General features: G+C 34.2%; 1 protein-coding gene across 1 annotated transcript in view; it reads left to right on the top strand.

Moving 5' to 3' along the window:
• SGO2 (shugoshin 2) overlaps positions 1-22,380 on the top strand; it is a 29,944-nt gene that overhangs the window by 799 nt on the left and 6,765 nt on the right. Inside the window, exons 2-9 of the mRNA XM_060151364.1 lie at positions 1,914-2,048; positions 4,154-4,329; positions 5,267-5,344; positions 6,046-6,131; positions 15,299-15,507; positions 17,208-19,001; positions 19,293-20,396; positions 21,853-22,003. Coding sequence (XP_060007347.1) covers positions 1,916-2,048; positions 4,154-4,329; positions 5,267-5,344; positions 6,046-6,131; positions 15,299-15,507; positions 17,208-19,001; positions 19,293-20,396; positions 21,853-22,003 — 3,731 coding nt within the window. The 5' untranslated portion in view covers positions 1,914-1,915. The remainder of the gene's footprint in view (positions 1-1,913; positions 2,049-4,153; positions 4,330-5,266; positions 5,345-6,045; positions 6,132-15,298; positions 15,508-17,207; positions 19,002-19,292; positions 20,397-21,852; positions 22,004-22,380) is intronic.

Raw genomic sequence — 22,380 nt, 5'->3', positions numbered from 1 at the left:
GGCTCATTAAGTCCCTACAATGAGATGCTCTGACTTTTTATAATTTTCTAAGTCTGGAAATTGAGACTTGGAGATGCTAGGATCACGTAGCTGTGAAATATTAGAACTGGGGCACCAACACAGTCTAACCACTATTTATAATACAGTCAGCTCTCCTGTCCGACTCTCGGGTTCCGAATCATCTCCTTCAACCAACCGAATCACTGAAGGAAAAAATTGGGGAAAATTCCAGAAAGTTCCAAAAAGCAAAGTTTGACTTGCTAATTGCTGAGCAACTATTTACATAACATTTATATTGCATTTACAACTATTTACATTGTATTAGGTACTATAAGTGATCTAAACTATGCAGAAGGATGTGCCCAGGTTATATGTAAATACTATGCCATTTTATATAACGGACCTGAGCATAGTGGATTTGGGTATCTGTGGGAGTCCTGCAAGTAGTACCCTGCAGATACCAAGGAATGACTGTACCTCAATCTCTGTGTGGTAAGTCACCGTGGCATGGGTACTCCAATGCAAGGGACCTGAAGCTGAAAAATGCCTGGCATATGTCAGGAGCAGTTAGATCTTGGTGGCCACTGTGGCTTGAGAGTCATGGACTAGGGGGGAGAGAAGGAGGAGTTTAAAGTTACAGAAATGGGAAGAAGAGCAGATGGTGAAGAGTTTTAGATAGTATAGATTAATACACTGTAGTGAGGGCAGGAGTGGAAGTAGGGAGGTAAGAGGCTATTGAAATAATTCAGGTGAGACATGTTAGTGCCTTAGTCTAGGTTGGTAGCAGTGGAGATACTGAGAAGTCGTCAGATTCTAAATGCATTGTGAAGGTAAATTGGGATGTGAGAGATTTTTGACTAGAGCAACTGGAAGGATGGAGTTGCCATTAACTGAAGTGGGGAAGGCTCTGAGTGAAGCAGTTTTGGGCAGGTTAAGTTTGATATGCTCTTTCAGTTATCCAAGTGGAATTGTGGAGTAGACAACTATATGAATCCAGGAAAGTTCAGGAAAGAGATCCAGACAGAGGACATAAATTTTGGGGTTCTTGATATCTAGGTAGTATTTTAAGCCATGACTTAAATACATAAAATACACCAAAAGATTGAGGGTAGATAAAGAGAAGAAATCCAAGGAGAGAACTTATTATAGGTTGGAAGAATCTGTAAAAGAGACTGGAAAGAAGCAGCTAGTTAGCTAGGGAAAAAAAAAAAAAACCCAGGAGTTTGGTGTTCTGGTAGCTGAGGAAATATTGTTTTTGAGGAGGAAAGAGAAATTAACCACATTAAATGCTGCTCTTAGATCAAGTTAGATGCGGACTGAGAACTGACCGTTAGATTAGCAGTGTGGAGGTCATTAGAAACCTTGGCAAAAGCAGTTTTGTTGGAATTGAGTGAAATAGGTTACAAGAATATTGGAAACTGAGTATAGGCAATTTTTTAAGGAGTTTTGCTGTAAAGGCTGCAGAGAAATGGAGTGTATGTCCGAGGATGAAGTGGGAACAGTCCCCATAGGATTAGGTACATCTCTTCTGTGCATGTCTCTAAGGTTACACTTCTTACTTTGTATCACAATAGAGTCTGTGCCCACACTGGACTGTGCATTCCATGACTGTGCATTCCTATGCAGCTTTATCCTGTTTTTTGTCCCCAGTGCCTAGCCTAGCTCCTGGCAAGCAGATATAATGATATAGGTTTAAACGAAAAAACAAAGTCATTTACCTTTTTAGGATTCTACTTTTAAACCACTTTTGATTATATTCATACTTTTAGATTTTATATGAAGGGTTCTGCAAATACTTATGTACAAAGTATATTATTTAAGTCATGATTTACTTCTTAGAATGTATTTATCAGTTATCCTTTTTCCCTTTATTAATCAATACTGTGATTTCCTGCTTTCTTTTTTTACTTCAGTGATGGAGTACCCAGTGATGGAAACTGGTTCACTTTTTACCTCAGGAATTAAAAGACATGTGAAAGAGAAAAGAATTTCAAAGGCTACTAAGTTGAATGTTTCTCTTGCTTCAAAAATCAAAACAAAAATACTAAGTAAGTGTTATTAGTCTTAAAGTATACTCACATTTTTACTTTTTTCTGGAGAATCGATATAGTATTTGATACTTTTTCAAGTATAGAAAATGACTAAAATGACTGTTTTGTTAAATGAGACTTTCTCTATTCAATTCTTCCTATCTCCTTCAACTCCTGTTAGTTGGCTGGTTATGATGATTTACTGTCAGTGGTGACAGCTGAATTTTCAGCAGTGAGGCTGGGGTGGCCCAAGGCAGCTACCTCCTACACTGCAAAGAAAATACCAACATGACATTTCTGGAAAAGAGCTGAAAAAAAAGTGACGGATTGTCCTTCTGACATGTTGCAGCATTTGGATGATGGGTAATCTAGAGGTGGTTGGCCCAGATAGTGTGCTGTAGTGGGTGATTTTATGTAACCAAAGCTCATCATGAGGGTACTGAGCTCTTTGGAGATGGTGTTTCATGGATTCTGGAGCTAAGATGTCAGAAGGCAAAAAAAAAAAAAAAAAAAGAAAGGGAAACTCCCCAAGATAAATTTTCATTACTTCTGAAAATTATCATTTCTATCTTAGCAGGATTGGGGGAGGTTTCCTGTTGATCAACATGTGTGAAAAGTAATTGTGCCTTGTGAAATAGCCCAGCCTCCTGAGTGTCTTTAAATCGTAATGTTGCTCCTACCCAGGTCTCTAGGACCATCTTTTGTATTAGACCACTTTCTATAGTGGCAGTTTCCTATTCTCTTTGGCAGGACCATTGCATGCCCACTGCTATGAAGGAATACACTGAGTCTGAGGAGTGCAACAGGAAAATGTTATTAACCTTTAGCTTCTGCAAGTCCTAAACTGGTTCTAGTCTATTTCCACTTGATATGTCAAAGGTGGCTGTCTGAATCTACTTTCTTTGTGCCAAAAATAAAGTACTTTTTGGACTCTGTTTTTTTTAGACACCCAAGCTTTCCCTGAGTATTTTAAAATATATTATTAGTATTATAAACTATTATTACCATTACTATTACTATAGCTATTAATACTATTACATAAAAATATATATTACTATTATAAAACATATTACAGGGCTTCCCTGGTGGTGCAATGGTTGAGAGTCCGCCTGCCAATGCAGGGAACACGGGTTCGTGCCCCGGTCTGGGAAGATCCCACATACTGCAGAACGGCTGGGCCCGTGAGCCATGGCCGCTGAGCCTGGGCATCTGGAGCCTGTGCTCCGCAATGGGAGAGGCCACAACAATGAGAGGCCCGCGTACCGCAAAAAAAATAAAAAATAAAACATATTACATATACTATAACTTTAAATCCATGGGATGTGTTATTGAATAGTGGCATGTAAATCAAAATTATGAAAATACAGTTATGCTTCAGGTGTACTAAGGGAACACTATATGTAAGGTGAGCGTTACCAAGGAATTCACAATTAAATTTCTTTTGCTAACAACGGGGAAGCATTCTGATTTAAATTATATTTACATAGTACTTGTAAAGAGAAGGGGTCAAGTTTAGATTGCAATAGATGCCTAGAAATAAGAGGTAGGATATCTAAGGTGGAGGTAGAAGATCCCACAGGGTTTAGATGATCTGTCCAACATTACAGTAAGTATGCTGCCTTTCGACTTGAGGTTTTGAAAAATGGACTTTGGGAGCATTAATTCAGTTCTGGAGCCACAGAAACTGGCTCTAAAATTTTCACGGATTGGCTACCCTAATTTCTCTAGGACATCTTTAGTTATAGCTGTGGGATCAGCTTCTCCATTCTACCTCCTAGTCAAAGGTAGGAAGGAAGGCAGAGCAACAAGTATCAAGATTTAGTTTTTGTGACTGATCTAATTATCTAGAATACTGTGTCTATATTAGAGTCCTCTTATTCCTAACTCTGTATTCACAAACATTCTGCATTTCTCACAACTCTTATTCACCTTCTATCTAGCTTTTATTTCTTCAGCTCCAAACTCTGGGTACGTTTTTTTCAAAATTCCATCTGTGTTGTCATGCTCTTCTTTTCTAACTTCAGCTAAAACAAAGTGAAATATGTTTTGTCCAAAGTAGTTTTATTAAGGAATATGAAAATGTATTAAGGTGTTCAATATTAACTCTTAAAATTTTTTTACAGATAATTCTTCTATTTTCAAAATTTCTTTAAAGCACAACAACAGGGCATTAGCTCAGGCTCTTAGCAGAGAGAAAGAGAATTCTCGAAGAATTACAACTGAAAAGATGCTATTGCAAAAAGAAGTGGAGAAACTGAATTTTGAGAACACATTTCTTCGTCTAAAGCTAAATAATTTGGTATGGAAACTATATTGTGTTTGAATTCTAAAACTGTATTATTTTAGAAGCTCTAAATGTTTTTCAGACCTGTAATTAATGTAAAAAATTTATTGAAAGAGTGCCATGTTAATGGACAAACTGTTAATGGGTAATAAAATAGGTGTCTTGAATCTACATTCTAAATGTGTACTTGTGGCTCTGCAAACTAATATAATACCTTGATCAACATTTGATTGCTTATCATAAGCAAAACTTGATACATTAATATATTAAAAGAAGATGGGCATAATTCCTCCAGTGAATTGAAAGGAGGGAAGTTCCCTGAGTGTTTGTATTCTCTCTTAATGGCAACATTCCACTGGCTACAAGCCAAGTAGAATGAAGATTGTAGTCCTTGCTTTTCCTTCCAACTTCCAACTTTGTCCACAGCAGGGCAGTAACAGCCAGTGCTTAGCTAGGTTACAGCTACAGCTATAGCTCTAACTCCAAAATGAGTAGAAATTAATTTAAAATGGAAAAATGACTTACTATACTTCTTGGAGGTTAAATTCCTGTGGCTGACAAACTGTGTTCAGTTGCCACATGATGTATTATTATTATGAGAAGATTAAAAACTGTAGGAAGGGACTTCCCTGGCGGTTCAGTGGCTAAGACATTGTGCTTCCAATGCAGGGAGCTCGAGTTCGATCCCTGGTCAGGGAACTAAGATCCCACATGCCGCGTGGTGCTGCCAGAAAAAAAAAGTAGGAAAATTTATGACTGATAGCTCAAAAGCATTCAAAACTTGTGCGTATGTGTCTGTGTCTGTGTCTTTTTGAACTATGCAGTGTAGCACCTTTTTAGCCTAATGTGATCTGTTATTTTTTAAGTCTTCTCAACTGATGGTATTTGTAAATGTATATGGTATAATAAACTCCAAATCTTAGTTGATTAGAAGGCTCTTTCTTTATTTCAGAATAAGAAGCTTATAGAAATAGAAGCACTCATGAACAATAGCTTGATAACTGCAATTGAAATGAGCACTCTTTCTGAGGTAAGTAGAATTTGTGTCTAAATAGTGTAATATTTTTAGCATTACTGAGGATAATTCAGATTAGTTAAGTAGCATCAAGGTTAGAGATGCATATCTTAAACTTTGTACCAAGGAATGGAGATAATATTAATTTTAATTGGCTAGCAGCACATTATTATTTGATATAATTGGTTATTGAAATTTTTATATAAAAATTAGCTTTCGATTAAAAGTAACACAGGATTAGACAGCTTATGGAACACAAGACAAAACAGACTCAAAAACATAAAAGATATTAGTAGAAAAGTCATTTCAAATTAGGGAAGAATTTGTATTATTTTTAAAAAGGTGGACACAATCGAAAAACTATTGGGGAAAAAAATAGAGGTAGATCCTAGATCCCCATGTTCTTCAAGGGTCAAATGTATATGTAGAAATATTGTATATGCATGAGTATAGACATGTGTATATATTCATAGGCATAGAATAAAGTTTGGGAGGTTATACACCAAAATATTAGTAGTGATTATCTTTGTATGGCATGATTAAGGAAGAACTGTGTTTGACCTTATCATCACATTATTCTCATTAAACTATTGAAGGCTACACGTAAGAATTGTTCTATTACTGTTAGTATCTTGTATAATTTGGTACTTTAATGGCAAACATGATCTAATGAGATTAGAAATTTCATTCATTTTCTTTGTTCTTTTCAAAAATAGTTCCATGAGAGTCCCTTTCTTCTGCCAAGTAGCAAGAAGAAACGGGTTAGTAAACAGTGCAAATTGATGCGTCTTCCATTTGCAAGGTAATTGCTCCAAAACTTGGTTAAATACTGACTGGTGCACTTTTACCTGAATTGGACTTCAAAAAGTTTTTATTTGGTTTGCTTCCTTGAAACAGAAAAACATTTAAAAATAAATAATGAAATACTTGTCAATATTGTACCAGTGAAAGAAATTGAAGATATAATCTAATAGAATTCAGTTTTAAACTTTGAAATAATATTCAGCTTTCCCATAGTTTCTAGAGAAGAAAGAGACACAGGTAGACCTTGAGTTACATAGGTTTGAATTACACTGGTTCAGAATACTTAGATTTTCATACAACATAATCTGTGTGTGTTATGCAATGTTCTGGTTTCATCAACCTGTAGTTGCCTGTTAAGGTAGAAATGAGATGGTTTGTGGTATCTTGCTACAGGTTGTATTTCCAGGGCTCCAAGGAAACTTACCCATCAATTCAATAACCAAGGTCATCTATAGAATCCTGCTACTCTTCAGTTCTTTCTTTTCCTCCAGGTCACCACTGGCCTCATGTTTTCTGCTGGGTAAATCTCATAACTATTTCTACCTTTATTATCTTGCATACTACTCAGACTTTAAAATAAACTTTCATCATTACTATTCTCCTGACCAAAATTCCCATTTCTTGATTAATTTGATTATAATCTTAGTAAATACTCTATTTCAAACCTATCACTTTTACCGTTTTTTTTTGTTTGTTTGTTTGTTTTTTGCGGTACGCGGGCCTCTCACGGTTGTGGCCTCTCCCGTTGCGGAGCACAGGCTCCGGACGCGCAGGCTCAGCGGCCATGGCTCACGGGCCCAGCCGCTCCGCGGCATGTGGGATCCTCCCACACGGAGGCACGAACCCGCGTGCCCTGCATCGGCAGGCGGACTCTCAACCACTGCGCCACCAGGGAAGCCCAAACCTATCAATTTTAAAGACAGTTACTGAGGTCCAGAGAGGTAAAATGACTCAATGAATTAATTGATCAGAATTGTCTTGTCTCTTTTAGACAGTGTTCTTTCTGTTACATAAATTATAGGTTTAATGCATTTTTTTAAGTGTACAAAGTGCACTTATGTATTGAAGTATCTGTACTATAGTAAAAAAAAAAATTCTTATATCCACTGTGTCATTTTCTATTCATTCCAGTTTGTTCCATTGTTTTGTCTGTTCTGTACTGGCGCCACATTGCACCTGTACATTTTAATTAATATAGTTTTAAAATAGTACATTTTGTTGTCTTGTAGGTGCTCAGGTTTTTTTCAAGAAAATCTTGGCCGTCATTATGCATGCATTATTTCATGTAAATGTATGAATCAAGTGTTAACTTGCCCTCCAGAAAATTTTACTGTGTTTTTTTAAGTAAACTTTTTTTTTTTTTTTTTTTTTTTTGCGGTACGCGGGGCTCTCACTGTTGTGGCCTCTCTCGTTGCGGAGCACAGGCTCTGGACGCGCAGGCTCAGCAGCCATGGCTCACGGGCCCAGCCGCTCCACAGCATGTGGGATCCTCCCGGACAGGGGCACGACCCCGTGTCCCCTGCATCGGCAGGCAGACTTTCAACCACTGCGCCACCAGGGAAGCCCTTAAGTAAACTTTTGTTTGAAGTATAATGTACATTTTAGAAAAGTGCAAAAATCTTTAGAGAATGGTGAATTTTCACAGTGAACACTATATGGTATAGCCAATACCCAGACCAAGAAACAGATTATTACCAGTACCTCAGATAGCCTTGTGCCCCTTGCCAGTCACTACTCATCACCCACCCGAGGATAAATATTATCCTGACTACTAACATTGTAGATTAATTAATTTTGCCTAGTTTTGAATTTCCTTTAATGAAATCATACAGGATGTATGATTCTGGTCTCTGGCTTCTGTAGCTCAACATTGTGTTCGTGAGATTTCGTCCATATTGTCCTATGTAGTTGTAGATCAGTCATTCTCATTGCTGTATAGTATTCCATTGTATGTATTCCATAATTTATCCATTCTTCTGTTTTTAGTTTTTTTGCTAGGTTTGGTCTATTATAAATAATCCTACCTTGTATCTGCCTTTTGATTAATATATGTATACATTTCTGTTGGGTATATACTTAGGAGTAGAATTGCTGGGTTTACATGTATTTGGCTTTGGAAGGAACTGCTAAACAGTTTTCTAAAGGGATTATGCCAGTTTACATTTCTAACAGCAATATATGAGAATTCCTGTTGTTATGTATCTCCAACAACACTTGTTATTGTCTGTCTTTTTCATTTTAGCCATATGGGGTGTAGAGGTATTACACTGAAGTTTTAATTTCCCGATACTTAATGAAGTAAGGCATCTGTTTATATGTTTATTTTCTTTCTATCAGGTTATCTTTTTTTGCAGATTTGTAGGAGTTCTTTCTATACATTGTGTATAAATTCTTTGTGCATACAATTGTCTGTTACTCTGTGGCTTGCCTCTTTGCTCTCTTAATGGTATCTTTGGATGAATCCAATTTATATATCTGTTTGTCCCCCTCCCTCTTATGGTTATGCTTTCTGTGTCTTTTAAGAAAGGCTTTACCAATTGCAAGTTCATGACGTGTTCTCCTATGTATGTTTTCTTTTAAAAGCTTTATTATTTTCCCTTTCATGTTTAGATCTTCAGTCTACCTAGAATTTTGGGTATGATGTGAGAGAAGAGTCATTTATTTTTTTAGTGTGGAAATCCTGTTGACCTTGAACCATTTATTGAAAAGACCATCCTTTCCCCACCTCATTGCAGTGTCATCTGTATAAAAAATCAAGTGACTGGATATGTATGGGTCTATTTCTGAACTCACTATTCTATTACATGAGTCTTTTTGTCAAAACCACACTATCTTAATTACTAACTTTATAATAAGTCGATATTTGATAGTTTGAATCTCTATTTTAGTTATTTATGCTTTAAGAACGCATATTAATTGGCCATTCTTGGCCTTTTGCATTTCCATGTGAATTTTAGAATTAGCTTGTCAGTTTACATACACACACACCTGGAATTTTGATTGGGATTATGTAGAATATAGTTCAGTTTGGGGAAAATTGACACTTTATAAAATTGAGTATTTCTTCCATGACCATGGTATATCACTCTGTTTTTTAGATATTATGTATGTAGTTTCAGAGCTTTTAGAATACAGTTATTGCACATCTTACATTTATTCCTACTTATTTGATGTTTTTAGTGCTATTCTTGATAGTTTTCAAATTTTCTTTTTCTTTTTGATGATAGTATATAGAAATACAACTAATTTTTGAATATTAACCTTGTTTACATTGACATTGCTATTAATTTTAATAATTTATCCATAGTTTTTAAAAAATTTTATATTAATAGAATTTTATTATTTGTAAATAAGAACTGTTTTCCCTTCACCTGCCTCTCCAGTTTATAGGCCTTTTATCTTTTGTTTCTTACCTTGTTGGACTGATTATTTCTTGTTCAGTAATGAATAAAAGTACTAACAGTGGCTATTCTTATTGTATTCCCATTATTTAATATGTTTGCTCTTAGGTTTTTATAGATTCTCCTTATCAGATTAAAGTAGTTCCATTGTACTCCTAGTTTGCTAAGAGTTTTTTCATCAATGGCTGTTGGATTTTATCAAATGCTTTTTCTGTCACTATTGAGAAGATAATATTTTTCTCTTTTTTTCTATTAATGTAATGAATTTTTAATATTTTTTCTACTAAGGTAATGAATTATAATTGATATTTTTAATGTTAAATCACTTACAATCCTGAAATGAATTGCTCCTGATGATATATCCCTTTGATATATATCACTAAGTTTATTTTGCTAATCCTTTAAAGGATTTTTGCATGTATTTTAATAATGAAGATGATGTATAATTTTCCTTTATTATAATATATTTTGTCAAGTTTTGATATTTATATTATGCTGGTCAAAGTAAATGAATTGATAAATACCCCTCTTTCTATTTTCTGGAAGTATTTGTGTAAAAAATTTTTTTTCTTTAAATATTTGGGAGAAGTTATCTGGACCTGAAGTTTTTTTGTGGAAACATTTTTGATAACATCCCATTTTAATAGATGTAAGAACATTCAGCTTTTCTATTTCTTCTTTTGTCAGGTTTGTTAATTTTTAAAAAGATTTATCCATTTCATTTAAAATATCAAATTATTGGCATATAATCGTTCAGAATAGCTTTAGTTACACGTTTAATGTCTGCTGTAGGGTACATAATGATGTTCTCTTTCAATATTGGCTATTTGTTTTTTCTCACTTTTTTCTTGATTAGTTTTGCGCTAGAGATTTATCAATGTTGTCATCTTTACAAAGATGAATCATCTTTGGGGTTATGTTGATCGTTCTTTTAGTATATTTATTTTCTATTGCATTTATTCTGCTTCTTATTATCTCTTTTCTTTTTTAAATTTTATTGAAGTATAGTTGATTTACAGTGTTGTGTTTATCTTTTCAATTTAAAAGTTTTATTATTACTGTAATTATTTGTTTCTTAAAATGGTTTAGATTATTGTTTTTAAGCCTTTTCAAAAATATGAAGTTGTTGGGGTGTAGCTGCCTACATTTAAGGCTATTTTTTTCCTTTAGCTGCATCCCACATTTTTTGATAAGCTGTATCCTTATTATCATTTATTTCAAAGTAGTTATTACCTTCAGTTCAGATACATTGTTTGACTCATGGATCATTTACAAGATTATTTAATCTCCAAGCAGCTGGGTGTTTTCTTCTAATTACTTTTTGTTGGTTTCTAATTTAATTCCTCTGTGATTACAGAATATAGTTCAAGTGATTTTAGTCGTTTTAGATTTATTGAGACTTGCATTAGAACACAGCTTGGTCTAATTTGGTAAATATTTTTGGTACACATGGAAAGAATGTGTATTTTGTGGCTGTTGGATGCAGTATTTTATATATGTCAATTATGTCAGGTTTGCTGATTATATTGTTCAGACTTTCCATATCTTTCCTGCTTCTCTTGTCTATCAGCTGTTGAGAGAAGTGCATTAAAGTCTACCACTGTGATTATGGATTTATCTATTTCTCCTTTTAGTTCTGTCAGTTTTTGCTTTATATATGTTAAAGTTGTTACTAGATGCATATAAATTTAGGATTGATTTGTTTTCCTGATAAATTGTTTTATCAATATGAAATATTTCTGGAAATGATACTGCTTTAAAGTCTACTTGTCTGATATAACATTGCCATGGTATGTCCTTTTCTATACTTTCAAACTCTCTGTTATATTTAAAATGCATGTAGGTTTACCTTTTTTAAAAAATGAATTTAATGTAATATCATCTCTTTTAATTAGAATAGCTGTTATGTTTACATTTAATATAATTCCTGAGGGTTGAGTTTATATCTGCCATCTAGTTATTTTCTGTTTGAGCCACCTGTTTTATGTTCCTTTTTTCTCTCCTTTCTTTATTTCATTTGAAATAAAACATTTTTCATAATTTAATTTTCCTTGTCTATCAACTTCTATTCCTTTATGATGACCCTAATGATAGCAACACTCATCCTTGATTTATTATATCATAAATAAATAAATAAAACATTTTTCATAATTTAATTTGAAATAAAACATTTTTCATAATTTAATTTTCCTTGTCTATTAACTTCTATTCCTTTATGATGACCCTAATGGTAGCAACACTCATCCTTGATTTATTATACTCTAATACTGATTATTATATTAACATTCCTCAGTAATACTAGCATCTTTGAACACTGACTCGACATTCCTGTGTCCTGCCTTTATGTTATTATTATGTATTTTCATTCTGCATATATTTTAATCCCACAAATTAACTACTTTCACTGTTTTGTGTAGTCAGTATTCATTTCCAATTTCTTCATATTACTTCCTGCATTTTTTAATTGTATGCTCCTTTTTAATTGTATTTTATTTTTTGTTTTTCCAGCTTTATTGAGGTAAAATTCACAAATAAGCTTGCATTTTATTTCCTTCTGAAATAATTTTCCTTCTGCCTGAAGAAATCCTTTATTATTTAGTTCAGGTACTAGCAATGCATCCGCTCAGCTTTTATTTTTCTGGAAACATATTTATATCACCTTCATTTTTAAAGATTATGTTTGCAATGATAAAACTTTAGGTTATTAAATTTTAGCAATTTAAAGGTATTATTTCATTGTCTTCTGTCTTTACTGTTGAAAAGTTGGCACCGTTTCTGCAAGTTGAGGAAGTTCCTTTTTATTCTGGTTTGCTGAGAGTTTTAATAATGAATTTGTATTGAATTTTGTCAAATTTGTTTTTTCTGTATCTGTGGAGAGAATCATAACTTTTCTCCTTTGTTCTATTAATGTGACTTTGATTTGTTTAATGTTAAACCAACTTTACATTCCTAGAATAAATTCCACTTGGTCATGGTGTATAATAATGGTGTATTATTATTTCTATGTGTTGATGGATTTGATTTGCTAATAATTACTTAAAGAATTTTGTACTTATTTTCATAAGGAATATTGGTCTATAATTTTCTTATTATATATTTGATAGGTTTTGATAATGGTTATGCTGGCTTTGTAAAATGAGATAAGAAGCATTCCCTCTTCCTCCATTTTCTGAAAAAAATTGTACAATTGGTATTTCTTCCTTAAGTATTTGAGAGAATTCATAAGAGAAGTGGGTCTGGAGTTTTTAATTATTAATTTCATTTTTTAGATAGATATGGAGGGCTTTTCAGATTTTCTGTTCTTTTCAGGTCAACTTAGAAAATATTTGTCTTTTTAGAAAATTATCCATTTCATCTAGACAGTAAAGTTTGATCAAACTAGTTAGAGTATTGTCAATTTTACGGATCTCTTAAAAAAAGTCAGCTTTTGGTTTCATTGATTTTTTTTTCTCAATTTTTTTTCGGTTTCATATTTCTTTGGTGTCTGCACCTTATTATTTCCTTTTTTCTACTTATTTTTTAAAAAATGAGATATAGTTCACATAACATAAAATTTCTCATTAATATGAAGTTTATTTTTTAAAGTATACAATGCAGTGGTTTTTAATATATTTACAAAGTTGTGGAACATTCACCACTTTCCAATTCCAGAATATTTTCATCACTCGAAAAAGAAAACCTATATCCATTAGTAGTCATTTCTCATCTCTTCTTCCCCAGCCCACAGCAACCACTAATCCACTTTCTGTCTCTATGGATTGCCTATTTTGGACATTTCATATGAATGGAATCACACAGTATGTCGCCTTTTGTGTCTGGCTTCTTTCACTTGGCATAACATTTTCAAGTTTTATCCATATTATAGCACGTATTAGTATTTCATTCCTTTTAATGACCGGTTAATATTCTGTGGTACGGATAAACTACGTTTTGTTTATCCATTTATCTGTTAATGAACATTTGTGCTCTTTCCACTTTTAGACTGTGAATGAGTAATGGTACTATGAATATCCATATAAAAGTTGTTGTGTGGACATATTTTTCACTTTCTTGGGTGCGCCCTTACCAGTAGAATTGCTGGATCATATAACTCTATGTTTAACTTTTGGAAGAATTGGCAAACTGTTTTCCAAAGGTGCTGTACTGTTTTACATTCCCACCAGCAAAGTATTAGGGTTCCAATTTCTCCATATCCTCACTAACACTTGTTATTACCTATCCTTTTGATTATAGCCATCCTAGTGGATATGAAGTGGTATCTCACTGTGGTTTTGATTTGGATTTTTTGGGTGACTAATGATACTGAGCATGTTTTCATGTGCTTATTGGCCATTTATTTATTTGGATCATTCTCTGTTGATTATCTTTTCTCTTGAGTTTGAATCATGTTTTTCTGTTGCTTCATATATTGAATAATATTGGGTTGTACCCCCGACATTGTGACTCCTATGTTGTAGAAAATCTGGATTCAGGTATATTCCTCCAACAAGTTTGATGTTTTATTTTAGTAGATAAGTTACCTTATCTGAACTCAGACTTGTTAATACTTCCCTGTGATGAACAACATATGAAATCTCATTTCAGTTCTATAATCCTTAGCTGGGCCACTTGGAATCTTCCTCATATATGTGATTCAGGAATGAGCTAGAGATTTGGAGAGAGTTTATGCACAAAATTTGGGGCTTCCCTGTCTACTTTTCCTGTTTTTTCTCCCATCACACACACTTTACAGCAGTTGTAGTTGCCCTGAATTCTGACCTTGAACTAATAATAATAAGACTGGATTTCTAACTTCTAGAAAAGGTCGCACTGACTGAGGTTTGTAAACAGTGAGAAGCTCACCCTTTTTCTAAGTGCCAACCCCTCTTCTGTATCTAGTTGCTTTTTATTCACTCTCCAGTGACTTTGGGTAGTTGTTTTTTTTATATTTTGTCCAGAATTTATATTCATTATGTTTGATAAGGTTGATTCAATAGTAGCTATTTGGCCATTACCTGAAGCAGAACCTCTCCTCTGTAAAATAAACAATTTTTGCTAACCTGTTTCTTCAAGTGGTATAGACATTTCTTCCCAATGGCTATTCTACTGATAGGTGCCTTTAAATTTTTAACAAATATTTTCTAGTATTTTCATTATCAATAATTTTTAAATATCTATGATTTGTTTGGCATACAAAGCAAAATCCTTATCATTGGAGCATATTACTCTTTCTTCTTTGAATTCAAAAAGGTCATTTTGTCTATTTCCATAGATTTCTTTTTCCCTCCATAGATTTAACTACTCTAGGAATATGGCTACCTTTTGGAAACATAGCAGACTTTATTACACACAAAACTTTACATACAAGTTGTACTTGTTTGAAACCAGAGGAAGAGTTTTGGGTTTTCCATAGAGTTAATTACAGGAAAATTATAACTATTATACAAGAATATTTATAAGTATGTTTGAACTTTATTCATTTCATTAATTTTATTGTCCTAATAGCTCAACCAGTGATTATATCATTTATCTCCTTTTGGAGTCACTGGAGATAAGGGGATAAGAAGCATTCCTGTTTTACTCATCCGTACTATTAGAAACTACCTATTTCCTACCTTCATTGAACACAAAATGGTATCATTGCCTTCATTGAACACAAAATGGTATCAGGGTGGGTTTGTGGTTGGCTCTTAAATAAATCGAATATAGAAAGAACTATCCATGTAATTTTCTAAATAATTTTTGTAAAATACAAAATTCCTCATTCATTCTTACTTGCTCTTAGGGTTCCATTAACTTCAAATGATGATGATGATGAAGATAAAGAAAAAAAGCAGTGTGACAATATCATGTCAAAGACATCACCTGATAGCCCCTCTTTGGTATCAACTCAGCATAACTTGGAATTGTTATTTCTTAAAGAAAATGATCAGAATGTTTGTGGTGTAAATGATTCCAAACACATTTCTTCTATTGTTGATATACTTCCCAAAGGTGAGATTTTTTTTTTTAATTCATTTTGAGTGTCAGTATTAAATAGTTAACATTCATTGGATTTTCTTCTTGGGGGCCATCATGTATAAACAGTTAGTAAGTTAGACTTCTTATGTTACAGATTTCCTAACTTCTACTATTTAAAATTTCTGGTGAAAAAATTAGTTTAAAGGTAAATATGCCAGGACTTCCCTGGTGGTACAGTGGTTAAGAATCTGCCTGCCAATGCAGGGGACATGGGTTCAGTCCCTGGTCCAGGAAGATCCCACATGCCATGGAGCAACTAAGCCCATGCACCACAACTGCTGAGCCTGCGCTCTAGAGCCCGTGAGCCACAACTACTGAGCCCATGTGCCACAGCTACTGAAACCTGTGTGCCTAGAGCCTGTGCTCCACAATAAGAGAAGCCACTGCAATGAGAAACCCATGCACCGCAATGAAGGGTAGCCCCCGCTCGCCACAACTAGAGAAAGCCCACGCGCAGCAACAAAGACGCAGTGCAGCCAAAAAAAAGTAAATATGCCAACAAATGTCAGGTCTACAGTGGCCTAATACTACTACTCTGGAAACAGTATTTAGAAGTGAGCTGGCCTAAAGAGCTTTTCTTGGTATCTTAGCTTATGAATTGAAAGACATGATATATTATTTAGTTATATCTTCTCTTTTTCAGAGATATAAAAATTGAGGTTCTAGATATGTGTAGTGACTTTTTCAAGATCATAACCAATTGGTGATAAAGCAAGAACTTGAGCCTAGGTGATGGTTGAGCAAGAAAAAATGATGACACTTAAATTTTAATTATATGGTATTTTAAAATAATCCTGTGGTGTAGTCTGGTTTATATATTTGACATAGAATTTCAGATTGGGATATGGAACCATAACTATATTGAATTTGGAGTTTGAATTATTTTTCCTTAAAGGTATATGACTGTGTGTATATAATTTTTATAAACTTTAGCTACCTGCTGATAACATTTTGATAGTAATCCTTATCAGAGTTATCACTGTTACTTGGGTTCATTTCCCAGATTCCTCTCACTTAGAAACATATGTTAATGTTAATGGCTCTGTTGTTGGCTATTCTCCACTCTACTGCTGAGGCCAAGGCAGAGTGAATTCCCAGTATATATTTTCTGTAGATAGAAATGTAAAATGTGACTTATGACTACTCCATTCATTTCTACTTTATTTATTTGTTAAATATTTTTTTATTTTTGGCTGTGTCGGGCCTTAGTTGTGGCACGCGGGATCTTCATTGCAACATGTGGGATCCTCTGCTGTGGCACGCGGGCTTCTCTCTAGTTGTGGCACACAGGCTCCAGAGCACGTGGGCTGTGTAGTTGTGGCATGTGGGCTCTGTAGTTGGCAGCACGTGGGCTCTCTAGTTGTGGCCCACTTGCTCAGTAGTTGCAGCGCATGGGGTTAGTTGCTCCATGGCATGTGGGATCTTAGTTCTCTGACCAGGGGTTGAACTCTCATCCCCTGCATTGAAAGGCAGATTCTTAACCACTGGACCACCAGGGAAGTCCCCTACTTTATTTTTTATCAGCATAGATTCTTCATAATATTAGTATCTGAACAGAACACATTGTCAGAAATCCTTTCTCTGAAACAGTTTGATTCCTAATCTCATTTGTTTAAAATAATAAATTCCTTGTTACTACTTATTTCTGAATTTTGTTTCCCTTTATTTTATAGAAAGCCATTCCCACTCAGACCAAAGTTCCAGGAGTTCTCTAATGAGTGAGATGAAAAATGCCCAGTCAATGAGCCACAGAAAGAAGTCATCTCCTAGTAATGTGACTAAAAGGAAAAAACGTGTATCATCTTGGGAATCAAATAATCCTGCAGACACTCCCTGTGTAACAGATTTGGATCAACAACAGATTTCAAGTCCAATATTAAATTGGAATAATGAAATAAAAGATTGTACTAACGAAGCAAATATTAAAATGCAAAGAAACATAATGTGCCTTCCTGCCTCATCTGAGTCTGCAAGTGAACCTACAGCAGAGGGCCTGAATCCAGTTCAGGGTAATGATGACTTTCAATTGCAAAAAACTGTGTATGATGGTGACATGGATTTAACTGCTAGTGAAGTAAGCAAAATTGTTACAGTTTCAACAGGCATTAAAAATAAAAGAGATAATAAAAAACCAAATGATTGTGGAATAAAAACTTTCAGAAAAGTGAAAGATCCAAGCTCTGAAAAAAAGAGAGAAAGATCAAAGAGACAATTTAAAAATAGTTCAGATGTGAATATTGAGGACAAGATCAAAAATGGACCGGAAAGAAGATCTGTTGTCCTGGATGGCAAAGAGGATTCAGAAGAACCAAATTTTATTTTCAGTACTGAACAGCTGACTCAGTTGAACATGCCGAAGAAAATAACCCTTCACAATGGCTTTGATCAGGATGACAGACCAAGTACACAGTATAACAAAAAGAGGAAAATAATTCATGTAACAGATGATCAAGAGGAAATATACTCTTTCTCCCAAAGTTCAGATAAAGTTGAGCAGGACAGTAAATTTGATATGGGTCCTAGTTCTCTAGCTTATAAGAAAAGTAAAACTTCTAGACAGACATTTGTGATTCATACGTTAGAAAAAGATAACTTATTCCCAAACCAAAAGGTTAAAGAAACCACCTCTGAAAACCTAGGAGTCACAAGTGAATTTCAAACAGTTTATCTTTCCAGCAAAGATAATGGAAAGTTGTGTGATTATGAGACCCAAAATATGTTAGATTTGAAAAAGCATGTCACTGATAGGCAACCCACTCAGCAAAATGAACCAAAAATAAATAAGAAGCTTAGGCAGAAAATAAATCGGAAGACAGAAATAATTTCTGAAATGAACCTAATACTTGGGGATAATGCCAAAGATGTGCAAGGCCCAGAAAAAGGTAACTTTTCCTTTCAAACCCGAGAGGATAAAGAAATCATCTCTGGAAACCTAGAAGTTTCAAATGACTTTCAAAAATCTGGTGTTTCCACTAGCAATAATGGAAACCTGTGTGATTGTGAGACCCAGAATGTATTGGGTCTGCAAAAGCAGATCACTGACGTGTACCCTGTTCAGCAGAATGAATCAAAAATTAATAAGAATCTTAGGCAGAAAGTAAATCGGAAGACAGAAATAATTTCCGAAGTGAATCTTCTAGATAATAACAGAAGTGGGTATTGCCCAGAAAAGGGTAACTCTTTCTTCCTAACCCAGGATAAAGAAGTTATCTCTGAAAACCTAGAAGGCACAAGTGCGTTTCAAACACCTGCTCTTGCTTCCAAAGATAGTAGAAACCTATATGATTATGACACTCAAAATGTTTTGGGGGTGAAAAAGCATGTTTATGATATACAACCTGCTTGTCAAAATGAATCAAAAATAGATAAGAAGCTTAGGCAAAAGGTATGTCGGAAGACAGAAATCATTTCTGATATCAACCAAATATATAAGAATCATGACAAAGGAATGCATGACCCAGAAAAAGGTAACTTATTTTCTCTAACCCAGAAAGATAAAGAAATTATCCCTGAAAACCTAGAAGATGCAAATGAGTTTCAGATAGCTGATCCTTCCCTCAGAGGTAATAGGAATCCATGTGATTATGAGACTCAAAACCTTTTAGGTGTGAAAAAGCATGCTACTGATACTGGGAAGCAAAATGAATCAAAAATAAATGAGAGTCTCAGGCAGAAAGTAAGTCGGAAGACAGAAATAATTTTGGAAATGAACCAAAAAAATGAATTTAACGACAAAGGTATACATGACACAGTAAAAGGTGCCTTCTTTTCCCTAACCCCAAAGGATAAAGAAACCATTTCTGAAAACCTAGAAGTCACAAATGAATTTCAAACGATTTATCTTCCCACCAAAAATAATAGAAATTTATATAAGACCCAGAATATGTTGGATTTGAAAAAGCATGTCACTGATAAGCAACCCGCTCAGCAGAATGAATCAAAAATAAATAAGCTTAGGCAGAAAGTAAGTCAGAAGACAGAAAGTATTTCTGAAATGTACCAGATATATGAGGATAATGATAAAGATGTGCATGGCCAAGAAAGCTATACAAAAGATCTTAATTTTAAAATAAATAAATCTAAACAAAGACTTGAAGGCCAAGGTATTAGTGGATACTGTATGGAAATCAACAGTAATGAAAAAGAAAATTGTGGTCAAATTTCAAAACCTTACAAACCAGTTAAAAAGCATGGGGAAGAATCATCAGGCAAGGCAAAGAACATTTTGGCAAAAGGTAACAACAAACCTATTTTGCACTTAACAGGTTCTTCACAGACGTCTGTCTCCTTAGAACTAGGTTTAAAACACACTACTGATGAGACAGATTCTGACCCTGGAAACCAAATGGAACTACATAAGAATCCAAAGCAAAGCACTACAATGCTGAATAAAAAGAGAGATATCCCCTTCATGGAAGTGACAAAGGAAGGAGAGTGCCAGGTCAAAAAAATAAATAAAATGACATCCAAATCAAAGAAAAGGAAGACCTTCGTAGATCCTTCTCCAGATAGTCATGAACTAATGGAGATAATATCTGACACCATTCAGGGAATATCAGTTGAATCTGAATATGCTGTTAAGGAAAAAAAATTGGAAAATGAGGAAATTGTCAAAATTAAGCCAGACTTTCACACAAAAATGTTGAAATCTTTATCTCAGATATGTTCACCTAACAGACAAGATTCTTCCTTTAACAGTGTTCCTGAGGGTTCAAAACCTTTGAGTATTTCTTCTAGTAAAAATCTGAAAGAAAATTTTGCTCTGGAGAGCTCACCCGTCTTTCAAATAAGTGATGATGTGCATGAGAAGATGAAAAAGATGAATTTTAAAGTCAACCAAAGAACACAAAGATCAGAAATAGGTATGTCCATACCTGAAGTGATCAAGTTTCAAAATTCTATATATTTTTTCATTTAACCAGTAAAGCCTTTCCTGTTATAACATTTTTATGGAATTTTAAAACAATGTATAATTGTGTAGCCCGATCTGTAGAAGCAATATGGAGGAATTTAAAGAAAGTTTAATACTTTGAGAAGATAACAGTGAGAGTGGCTTGGACATTTATACACTAAAAAATGTATTTGGCCTTTAGCACAAAGTTGTCTGATAATGACATTAGGCAGATAATTTCATTTTTCATAGTTTTGAAGGAAATTGGCTGTTTTAAATGTATATAATAATGAATTGCCCTGGTTTGATTTTACCAAAGACAATTGCAAATTTCTTAAGGTTGGGACTCTCTCCAATAGCATATATTTAATATGATCAAAACTTATTCTAGGTATTTTAGAAGATTAAAAAATAATACCAACTCCCTTTCCTCAGAGTACATGTATGGAAAAGTAACAGGTACAGTGTTTAAATATGGCAAATGCTTTAATAAAACCACACATGTTAAGGGATATAATGACGGGGAATAATTTTGGCTAGAGGAATCTGCAGAGGCATCATCAAATAGATAGCATTTTAAGCCCTAAAGCATAGGTAGGATTTTTACCTTTAGTGTTTATTTCTTATTTTCCCCAGTTATTAAAATAATACTCACTCATTGCAGAAAATTGAAAGTAGAGAATCAGAAAATAGTAGAAAAAACAATCACCCAGAAGAACTGCAGTCAACATTTTGGCATATGCATGCAGGCTTGAATCTATGCATTTTAAAATATATACTTGAAATCATTCTATATATAACATTACTTACCTCACTTTTTCCCCTTAACATTGACATTCTTTTGTTATTAGCAATTTTGCAACATTAGACATTCCCATATCAATTAAAGTTTTCTACTGGGAGCCTAACATTTCAATGTACGTATGTAGAACACTAGGATTTTTATGGATAAGACTTCATGTAAAGGGAATACTGATGCAAAAGAAGTGCCAAGGTCTAGAGTTGCAGGACATTTTAGAGACTGGTGAGCCATCTTTCATCTCTGTTCCTCATGGTGCCTTTCATAGCGTGAGCAGTCGATGACAAATGTTGAATGAATGTGCAGTAATTTGCATGATTTGGTGACTAGAGTTGAATTCATGAAGAATTTCTGTCAGCCTAAATGTGATTTCAGAATAAAAATATTGCAGGCTACTACTTTGCTAGTTTGTCTTAAATGGTAGGTCTCTTTTCCTCTCATTATTGCTAGAAAAAAACTGATTTACAGATAATTTCAGTGCTACTTTCGTAAAATTTAAAGTTATAACTTGATTATTAAGTTTAAAAATTTGCTACCAATAATTTATAAACCAGTAAATATCCTATGTGTAGTTCCATATCTCTATATATACTGTTAAAAATATTTTTGAAAACAATACTCTTTTCAGGTATTAGAATGCTACAGGACTTGACAAATACCAGTTTTGTTTCAAATAACACTGCTAAATCTGAAAACAAGTTAGAAGATCTATCTTCGGAGCTGTCAAGCCGAAGAAGAAGGTGTACTCCTCTCTCTTTAAAAGAGCCAAGTCTCAAAGGGTGAGTATTCAATGACATAAAAGCGATTTCAGTGCAGTACTGGAAAATACGTGCTTTCAAAAAGATTCCTGCCTGAATTAGTATTTGAACACTTCTGAGTATCAGTGAAGCATGTATTGTTGACATGTAACAACCGCAGTATGATCTGGGTAAGATTTGAAGAAATGTCTTCTTTTATTCTTTGAACAGGCTTAAAAGGTTTTTTTTGTTGCCTATAATTTGCAAACCTCATTATTTGTTACCCCCATTTATTGATTCAGAGTGTTTATATGTCCTTTGGTCTCAAAGAATAATAGTCCTTTTTCTTTTTCTTTTAAACCTCAAACATATACCCCCAAAGAGGGAATAGTACTCCCCCCACCATTTATCCATCCCTC

This window comes from Lagenorhynchus albirostris, chromosome 6, assembly GCF_949774975.1.
Source record: "Lagenorhynchus albirostris chromosome 6, mLagAlb1.1, whole genome shotgun sequence".
Lineage (NCBI taxonomy): Eukaryota > Metazoa > Chordata > Mammalia > Artiodactyla > Delphinidae > Lagenorhynchus > Lagenorhynchus albirostris.
Note: the sequence above shows the minus strand (reverse complement) of the source record. Positions and strands in the feature narration are given on the sequence as shown.